This window comes from Peromyscus leucopus, chromosome 14 (assembly GCF_004664715.2).
Source record: "Peromyscus leucopus breed LL Stock chromosome 14, UCI_PerLeu_2.1, whole genome shotgun sequence".
In the NCBI taxonomy this organism is placed as follows: domain Eukaryota; kingdom Metazoa; phylum Chordata; class Mammalia; order Rodentia; family Cricetidae; genus Peromyscus; species Peromyscus leucopus.
The window spans coordinates 81,218,389-81,229,237 of NC_051075.1; the positions used below are offsets into that span (position 1 = coordinate 81,218,389).

General features: G+C 40.4%; 1 gene segment (V, D, J or C); it reads right to left on the minus strand.

Annotated features, from left to right (window-relative positions):
* Positions 1-1,780: 1,780 nt before the first annotated feature.
* On the minus strand, positions 1,781-2,366 carry LOC114685200. The segment is given in 2 exon segments: positions 1,781-2,190; positions 2,272-2,366. Coding segments are annotated over 2 exon segments (453 nt in total).
* Between the last annotated feature and the right edge of the window lie 8,483 nt (positions 2,367-10,849).

The following is a 10,849-nucleotide window of genomic DNA, read 5'->3' on the forward strand; positions in this document are numbered from 1 at the left end:
CTTACCTATAGCAACTGCCACCAACAAGAGGATGATCCAGCTCCATTTCATGGTGAGGACCTCGTGTGTTCAGTGACTTTGCAGAGGACACAAATCATATGTTGTTGTGGGATGTGAACATCTCTGTTTTATCATTATAGTCTCACTTGATTTGCATATTTATGACTTATGGTACTTCTTAGATAAGGACCTAGCCCAACTGTAGAAGAAGGAGGTAGAGGAATTTCAGGTCAGACATCAGGATGCTGAGGTCAAAATCCTAATCCTGTCTGAGAAAAAAGCCATCCTGAGACCTGTGCAGGCTCTGTGGATATAATCAAGGCCTAATCTCACAATAGAATCCCAACCTGAGACATTTAGTCCTTTTCCTGACAAAACTGATTTACAGGTAATGGTAGTGATTAGGATAATTGTGCATGAAAATTTCAAAACCTTATATATTAGTAGAATTTGTAATCTTTTTTAAAAAATGTACAAGCAGTTAATATTTGTTTTTCCAGAAGTTTGCATATGTGTGTTTCTCTTGCTTTTTTTTTATTTTCTAAGTGCTTTTCTTTTAGTTGGATGCATGGTCAACTTTAGAGAATCGTCACAACTGAGGACAGTCTCTGAGTCTTGGCTGAACTGGCTCTGAAAACCTCATCTTTGATATCATGTATCTTTATGCCTGATCTTTTATCTGTGGGTGGCCTTAGGGAAAACAGGTCCTAACACTGGGGAGAAGCTGAGCAGTGCAGGATGTTAGGGACTCCCACCACTATGTACTCTGTGCCACATGCTTTGTGATTCTATGAGAGTTTCAGGAATATTTTCACACATTATCTCTCATCTTTGGTTTTTATAGTATTCCCGAAGAGGTCATTCAGAATTTGAAAAAAGCATCACAGAACTGAGTATCAATCTTGTTAACTCAATGCGGGACACATGGTATAAGGCCACTTATCTCCTGATTTGATTTTCCACTTGGATGAGGTACTGTGTTTTAGTGTCTGCACTTGGCTTAGGTATCCACTCCCATGAAACTCTGTAGGAGGAGATGACCAATCACAGGGCAAACACTAATGGTGCAGGCCCAAGTGTATCTACACACATAACTTATAGAGTTCTTTGCTAAATTACAAGTGGTTTCTTTACTGACACATTTAAAAAATAGTAATTATCTGTGTAAATACATGATCATTTGTTTTTAACCACAATGCAAAACTATGTACTTTTTGTACAAAACAATCCAAATTTGGGAATGATTAACACAAAGTCCTTAGACCAGAGCCATGCACAATGGAACTCTTGAAATTCCTGCTCTACATTACAGGGGTGGTAACACTCTTGCAGTGATGTGTGGACACCCATTTAAGTCTACAACACGTTCCTTAGGCATAACAGCAACTTACTTGTGTCAATACTCTAGCAAGGGCTCTGACATACAGATGTATCTGAGGGTGTGCATGGAGAATCACAAGTAGAATTCATTTTTTTAATGTGACAATTAGTATGATGCCAAGGCCAGCTGAGTTTCAAAAAGCCATTTTTGTTAAATAAAAAAAATTTCCTAAGACCAGATATGGCACAGCTGATAAAGACTAGGTTCACCACCAAAAAGAGTAAAATATTACCACCCACAACATCAGGAGAGCAACAATGAAAAACAGGCAAATGTGACTTTACAAAAACACAGTTTTCATGATCAGAGAGAGAAATGACCCCAAAGCCTCCCTGCTCTTAGGGTATGAGAAGCAAAGTCAGAGAAAACCAGAATTTTTTTCTTCCCAGCTCTAAATTCTTAGCGTTCCTGTGCTTGGTTAGAGCTGAGCGCCCTCTGCTGGTCCAGACCTCCTCTGCAGGGAGGTTTGTGTCTGGGCTCATGCTGAAGTCTTCTCACTGTGTCTCTTGCACAGTAATATGCGGCTGTGTCCTCAGTGGTCACAGAATTCAGCTGCAGGAAGAACTGGTTCTTGGATGTTTCTCTGGTGATGGGGATGCGGGTCTGCAGGGATGGGTTGTAGTAGATGCTACCACTATAACGTATGTACTCCATCCACTCCAGCTTCTTCCCTGGGGACTGCCTGATCCAGCTCCACCAATAACCACTGGTGATGGAGTAACCAGTGACAGAGCAGGTGAGGGACAGTGATTGAGAGGGCTTCACCAGGCCAGGCCGTGACTCCTGAAGCTGTACCTGGGACAGGATACCTTCAGACAAGAGAGACAATTCTGTCAATCACAGGTTGTCACAACCCCTCATGGACACATGTATGAAATGGTAACACTCACCAGCAAGGGCTGTCACCAGACACAGAAGACCCAACAGTGTCATCTTCTAGGCTACACCTCCTCTTCCTCAGAGGTCAGCCTCCTGTGAGAGAGATGTGAGCTCCCACAGTCCAGGAGGGGATTCAACTTAGAGCTAGAAGATACATTTGCATATGGGGAGTCAGCCTCTTCTTTAGAAATGGGGAAGGTGGATACTACTCCATTTGCCTATTACAATATGGCCATCACTGTATCTGACTTCCTGTAGTGGGAGTCTGGTGTAAGAGATTTGAGGATTACAGGGATCACAGGAAACACACCTTGGTATGACCATCCTCCATTTCCTAGTCCAACCTCCCCACTTCCATTCTTACCCTGTTCTACAGAGTCAGGTCAGTGCCAACCTTCTTTTCAGACTTGATTCATGAACTCCTGCTTTCTGTTTAATAAGCCAAAACTGCCCCTGCTTTACTTCCTGTTTCTCAACCATAAGATGGATGTCCATATTTCTTAGAAAATTGCTATATTGTTGTAGCACAGGGTTCACACCTATTTCTTGCTCCATCTAGTCTGTGAATGCAGAGAAAACACATGCTGAGAGAAGTAGCTGGGAACTCTGCACACCATGAACCTTTCTTAGGGACCCTATTCATTCTTTATCCTGTCCTGGTTCACAGCCCACCCAGGTTAGACAGGTGATAATACCATGGAAGTGGTATTTGGTAGCCTAATCACAGTGACTATGGATGTGAATACCTATGACATTCTTCTGCCTCAGGGATCTTTACAGATTAAGGATCCTCTTAGAGTCTGCAAAATGTCTCAGTGTCTGGGTACAATATGAGTCCTTTCCTCTTTTCTCATCTTTCTAGTAGTCTTTACCTACAAATCTTTTTTTTCAGAGAATATAAATTTTTCATATAATATATCCTGATTACAGCTTCTCCTCTCTCTCCAATACCCAAGAATTTGCCTAGTCCCCTTCCATCTAGATACACCATCTTGCTGTCTCTCTTTAGAAAACAAATAGTCTTCTAATGAATAATAATAAAATAAAATAAAATGAGATAAACCAAAAACTAACACATTGAAACAGGACAAAACAAACAGAAGGAAAAGAGTTTTAAAAAGGCAGATGAAAGAGATGCCTTTGAAGAGACCTATTGATGTACAGACTCTGGAATCCCATAAAAAAAACACAAAATTAGAAGACATGCTATATATATATATATATATATATATATATATATATATATATATATAAAATGAAAAGTTAGGATAAAATAAGAGGTAAACAAATAAGTAAAATGACATAAAAGCCCTGTGATATTATGAGACAAGGAACCTCCAAATATGTATTTGAGTTTGAATTTGGGTAACTGTTGGTTAAATGGTGTTCTGCTCCTGGCTTGACGCCACGGTGCAAACTGATGGAGGAAAGTGCTGGAGGGGAATCACAGGACATAGTTATGTTTTTAGAGCTTTATTGGGAGAGAGGTGAGGAGAGAGAGAGAAAGATAGAGGGGTGGGGGAGAGAGAGAAAGAGAGAGGGGTGGGGGAGAGAGAGAGAGAGGACAGACAGAAGGAAGGAGCAGAAAGGAAGGAGAGAGGGGGAGAGGACAGATGGAAGGAAGGACAGGGAAAGGAAAGAGGGCTGCACAGAGGGCGCACCCACTTTTTAGGTGGGGACACTGTCGCAGGCTGATGACGTAATTAAGGACAGAATGCTTACAGTAACCATCTACTGCTGGATATGAAGTTAGTTTCCTCGGTGAGACTCCTTAGAGAAAACCAGTTTTTCATATGCAGTTGGTTATCAATTGTAGATGATGAGGGACTAGGGATGGGTGCAAGTGTCTGCATTTTCGACTCTAGGACCTCATCTGGTGCAGATTCAACAGACTGTGCATGTATCACAGTAGACCTTATTTCCTTGGTGTATCTCTGTCCCCTGGCTCATATACTCTTTTCTCCTCTTCTTCAGTGTTCCATGAACTCTTAGGGGAGAGATTAAAAGAAGACTTCTCATATAATGATGTGTGTTCCAAGGTCTCTCATTCTCAGAATATTGTCTGGCTGTGGATCTCTGTATGTGTTTCCATATACTCCCATGTGGACAAGGGAAATTCATCCTTAGGAAGCTGGAGTTGTATGAAGATGGGGCAATTCCTGTGACTGTTAGTGTCTCCCTCTTGCAGTGAACATTCTTTCTCTTTGTTCACTTTAATGTTAGCCATTAGCCCTTTTCTCTTGTGGGAGGGAGCAGCTCATAAGCATCTTTGTAAGTGATGGAAGTGTAGGCATGAGGGTTATAAAATCTATCACAGTAGCCTTTTTGTATTATCTAGACCTTATCTTTGTGGCCTTCAGGCAATGACAGAAGCAGCCACTGACATTAATCAGAGGCCCAGACTGAGAAAGGATCCATTCCTAATCCCTGTCAGTATTTTACTGATCTGACAATTTAAAGGAGCAGACAATGATCAGGCAGGTTCCAATCCCAACCTCAATCACTGTGACCTTCCTAACTGCTTCCCTGCTGCTCTGACCCTCAGAGGGAACAAGCAGCAGCACAAAGTGTTCCAGCAGACAATCCTGAGCTGATAGTCATGCTAATGGATCACTTACACAAAAGACAGAGAGAGCATCCCAAGCATGGTATAGGGTGAAACTCAATACAAACATGGGAATGGTTTCTTCCATGATTTGTTGGCACAACCTACAAAGTTCTCTCCTAATCCTTTGAAAGGCCAAGAATGAACTCAATTTACAGACAGAAAGCAATGATGCTTTGAATGTCTTCATAGTGTTTTTCATATGATGGAAACACAACCATAACACAAATGGCTAATAAACACTTTTCACAGTTTTCAACATATTGATCTATCAGGGATATACAAATTAAAAAAATAGTTTGAAAGTTCCTCTTATTGTAGTAATAATGCCATTTATTATAGAAGCAAATGATACCAATTGTTGACAATTAATTGGAGAAATGGGAACCATGAAACATGGTTGTTGCGAGTGTGGACTGTTGCAGTTCCCATGAAAATTTGTCTGGAATTTCATCCAAATCCTAAAAATAGAAATGTCATGTGGCCTAGCTACATCACTCCTGGCCAGACACTTGACAAGTCTCTATGGCAAAGATACCAGATCATTTGTGTTCAATGTTGCCCTCTTCTCAATAGCTGAGACCTGGAATGAGCCTAGAGGCCTATCAGCTGATGAATGTACAATGAAGATGTGGTTGAAGCTTGTCTGCTGTTCTGTGGAGGAAGCTCCCTGACTCCAATTTAGAGGCAGAAGTCATCATGCTGTGTTTTTAAAAATAAGGTTTTATTTACTATGAGAGTTGAGTTGCTCTCTGTTTCCTGGAAAATGACCTTCCACAACCGATGACTTGGTTTGTTCTTGAGAATACCCTGATCCTCTCTGAACCTTCCTAATCAAATGGGGGAGGGGGCACTTGAAGTTTTATTCAGTTTTTTTGGATTTTCTTTATTACCCCATTCTGTTAATCTACTCATAATTTTACTCTTTATCAGTGGCCCAAGATTTGTATACTGGGCTGTTCTAACCTGACTTAAGAGGCAGTCACATGCCCAATCTTGGGTACACCTCATTAAAAACCAAGCTTGCTTCAAGTTTGGCTCAAACTGTGGTAGTCATTTTATTCTCACCATTGGGATTAACACCATCTGTACAAGTATTCAGGTTAATGCTCCTTCATATTAAACTTCTTAGCTCACTCAAGGCAGATTCAACAAGCACACAAGATAGGCAATGTACTCCAAAAAGCCAGCTCAGGCACCAGGGAGAGATCCTGATCCCACTGCCGGGAACCCCAAGCTGCCCAACTGTCTCCCATATGCAGAGGACCTAGTCTGGTTTCATGCAGGCTCCCCAACTGTCAGGCTAAAGTTCATGAGTTCCCACTACTTGGTTAAATTGTCTCTGTAGATTTCCCCATCATGATCTTGAGTTCCTTTGCTGGTATAATCCCTCCTCCCTCTTCTCAACTGGATTCCCATATCACAGCCTACTGCTTGGCTGTGGATCTCTGCATCTGCTTCCACCAGTTACTGGATGAGGGCTCTATGATGACAGTTAGGGTATTCATCAATCTGATTACTGGGGTAGGTACTTTAGGCACCCTTTCCACAGTAGTCTAATCTGGGGTCATCCTTGTGGATTTCTGGGAATTTTTCCCTGGCACCTGTTATTTCCCTAACCCTATAATGTCTCCCTCTATCAAGATATCTCTTTCATTGCTCTCTCACTCCTTCCTCCCCCAGCTGGACCATCCAGTTCCCTCATGTTCTCATCCCCGATCCCCTACCCTCTATTGTCCCCCTCACCCCCAGTTTACTAAGGAGAGGTAGTCTATTGCCAATTTTCAGGGCAATATATACATCCCTCGTAGGGTGCTCCATGTTTCCTAGCTTCTCTGAAGCTATGGGTTGTAGTCTGATTATTCTGTGCTTTACACCTTGTATCCACTTATGAATGAGTACATACTGTTTCTGTTTGTACTTCATTTTCAATTTCTTTTTTTATTTATTGTATTTAATTATTTATTAATAAAGGGTCTTATATATCCCCTTCCAAAAATTTTTAAAATAACAAGGAAATCTCCTCTCACATGCAACTCCTTGGTGAGTAGCTTTTATTCAGGGCTACTACTGAATGAAAAGATCTTGGAATCTACAGCTTGGCTCCTCAAAAAGAGCTGCAGGGTTAGGGATGGGCTGGTTTTCATGAGCATAGGGAGGCCTTGTGTGCATTTTCTGCTGCTGTATAAGGAGTTTTGTGTTGGAAGTATTAGATACATGAGTGCCTAGAGCAAATGAATGAGACCAAACTGAAAAATAGGAAAAGAATTGAAGAACTACATATTATTCATTATGTATTTCTGATATATTTCAAGATTATTTTTGTTTTCTTGGTCACAGATGCCAATATTTTACTATTTTGATGAATTTAGAAGGATTAGCAAAGTTTTATGAATGTTGAATATAGATATTAAGTTGAAGAAATAGTTTTCAAGAATGTAGATTAGTGTTGATTCAGGCAAAACCATTGGTGTGATACCCAGTATTGAAGAACAATGATATGTAAATTCTATTCACTATTATTTTTCTGTAAATAACATTTAAAAACTTCGAACTTTCTGTTTTTATTAATTATTAAGTATTACTTATTACTCTGATGAGGACTGTGTTTCATGAGGAAATCCTGTACCTCAGGTCACTCTTTTAAACATTTTTAAAGTAATAAAAGAATTAAGTTTGTGAGTAACAAAACGTATAAAGTAATCTACAGCCTCCACTCTGGGGCTGTGCTCTAATGTTTTTTCATTCCTCCAGTTTTCCCTCCTCCCCAGGACAGGACACTTTGCGCTGATTGGGGGTGAGAGTCAGCATGGAGAGCCTTGACATTGACTCTCCAAGAGACAAGATTTCCAGGTCCTTGTTTTCCTGGAGAGGAATTCATTCTACTATGAGATGAATTGTCTTCGAGGTGATTGGAGGGACTTGGAACTGAGTCTTACCTGCTATTGTAGCATCCCCAGTAGAGTGACACGTATTCAAGGAACTAACTCAACTTCTCCATGTCAGATCTTGTATCTTTCTAGGTGATGGTGCCATGAGCCTTGGATATGGTTAAATGAGAGGAATAGACTCAGAGTAGAGTCAGGAAACACCTTTGCAGGCCTCTCTACACCTTCACTTAAGGCTCTGCATAAGGAGTTTATATTGGTTTTCCTTTTTGTTGTCTAATGGCAAAAGTTTTGAGCAATGTTATTGATCATATGATCTAGATGTCATTTGAAAATCATAAAATATAGTATCAGACTGTGTCACCCTTTGTATACTTTGACAGAATATGTTCTGCAATTGATTAATCACACTCCAATGTAGGAATTGCTCTGAAAAGTTTGTAGACATTTTTAGGCAGACTCTCTCAGCAATTCTGTACAGGTGAGGAAGGTTGTCTTAGGAATCTTGTGTTACTGTGGTGCATCAGGACAGCCATAAATGGAATTCTGTGAAGGATGCAAGCTTTGACTCTCCTTGCAAAATGCAGCCTGCCCCAAAGGAAGTCAGCACTGTGAACCTTGCATGGGTCCAGTCAGTTCAAATCTAACAATAACCCAACAATCAGAGCATTCTTTGTCTTTTGATCTTTCTCTGGAATTCACAGATAAGGGAGCCCCTCTTTCCTTTCTATCCTGTCTCTATGGTTTGTATTTGAACAAGAGAGTTTATGGTGATATTGATACTTTATGTTTCACAGAGGACAGTGGGAGGACACTAGGCCTTGGAGTATAAAAGGATTCTGCCCACCTTTAACTGGTACAAGAGACATTTCCTGATTATCTTGATTCTTTGGAACTATTCTAGAGAAAAATGAAGCATAATGATGAACTGTGACAATAAATTCTCAGATGAAAATAAATGTACTGGCAGTCAAACAAACATTCCAATCAGCTCTCAACCTCATGGTGCTAATGTATGTGATAATAGTCAGGTCAGATTGGAAACATTTGGGTTTTCTTGTCCCTGGGTCTTGTTTCCACAATTTGTTGCCTTAGATCTGACTAAAAGGAAATGTATAAAGGACAGAATCCCACTGTGCTCTGTTTTGTTTGTTTCTTTTTGTTTTGTTACTGCTGTAATAAATAAAAAGTCAGATTGCACATTGCTGTCCATGGCAGAATTATTTTGTTCCTGACATTCACCCTTTGTAGAGCTAGGATGTCTGTGTTCTCCTAATTAAAAGAAAACAAAAACAAATACATGCATGACAGAAGTGATTGGATTCAGATAGGTCAACTTATGACAGAATCAAAAATCAATACAGGTCCTAAATGGGCCTTGCTGCCTTTAAAAACAAAAAAATTCTTCCCACCTCCCTTTTATTCCTTTGCGCGTGCACACACACACACACACACACACGTGTGTGTATGTGTGTGTGTGTGTGTGTGTGTGTGTGTGTTGGTCTGGAATCATGCACCATACACTGATGTGCAGTCAATATCAATCAATGTCCATCTAGAACTTGTGATAAACACAGTCCAATTTCAGGAAGCAGGGTGATGAGCAGGGCTCCTTATGACATGAATTTTACAGCCATTTTACATTGCCTGGTTAGAATCCTGTCCTGGCCCCAATGAATTCAGAGTAGAATAAAATTGTATTTGCCAAAGTAACAGACTGAAGGTGTAGTCAGAAGCCTTGGGGGACATCTTCCCAGAGATTCCTGGCCTCCCAAGCTCAGTCACAGACTGCTGCAGATGGGCCTGGGAGTAGACACCTGTGAGAAGAAAGGAAGAGTGGATGTCACAGTTACCTTAGTGTATGGCTCCTCCTCAAGTCAGGAACTTGGGAGCCCCTTACCTGTAACTGCTGCCACCAGGAAGTGGACGATCCAGCTCCATTTCTTGGTCAGTACCTTTTATGCTTAGCAACTGTGGAGAGGACACTGATCATATGTTGATTTTTAGTGTGAACATCGCTGTTTTACCACCATAGACTCACATGATTTGCACATTCATGAGGCAGGGTACTTCTTAGATAAGGCCTTAGTCCAGCAGGAGAAGAAGGAGGGAGAAGAAACCTAGGGCAGGCAGCAGGATGCTGAAGACCAAATCCTCCTAATCCAGTCTGTCCAAGTAGCCATTCCTGAGACCTGTGCAGACTCTGTGGGTTTAACATCAAGGCCTAATCACTCAATTGAAAAATAGAATCCTCATCTGAGATATTAGGTCTATTTCCTGACAAAAATTTATTTACAAGTGGTGGTAGTGATGAGAATAATTGAGAATGGAAATTTCAAAAACACCTAAATTAGGAGAATTTCTAATCTTTTTTCATGTAAAAACAGTTAATATTTGCTTTTCCAGCAGAACACAGGTGTATGCTCCTGGTGTTTTATAATATCTTTTTAAAATTCTTTTCTTTTTTGTCTATTTGTTTACTATAGAGAGAAAGAAATGTTGTGGAGTTGAGTGGTAGGAGTGTGGGAAGGATCAGAGAGGAGCTGTGCATGAAATTGTAATAGAATACATAAAAAATGAAGAGTAAATAAATCTTAATAAAATAAATGAGAAAATAAATGTCTGTCCAAGATTTAACAAAGAATTTTTACTGTGCTTGAACTTTGACAGTTCACATATCAACTGCAGAAGGTGTTGTTCATTTAACAGACTTTAGGAAGGGAGTCCACAGAGGCTACGGAGTCCCCTCCACAGCTCATCTCATTTCTACCATGTTGATTATTGGCTCCACTGTGCCCCCTGCTGGTCCTGAGTTCCCCTGCAGGTTGGTATGTCATGATGTACACTAAACTTATAGCCTTTACACACTTAATATGCTAATAATCGTATTTAAACCAGATTGCTCTTATTAAACTTGTCACAACTTCAGTCTTGCTGTGACCCCTCCATCTTGTCCCCATTATTCACTACTCAATGAGCATAATTAGGAAATCCTGGCTTGGTAAGTAAGTGCTGGTGCTTAAGTGGTTTGTATTAATTGGACTCATATCATTGTTGAAGAATCATTTGCCTAAATCCTAACACAAAAAGTTAATT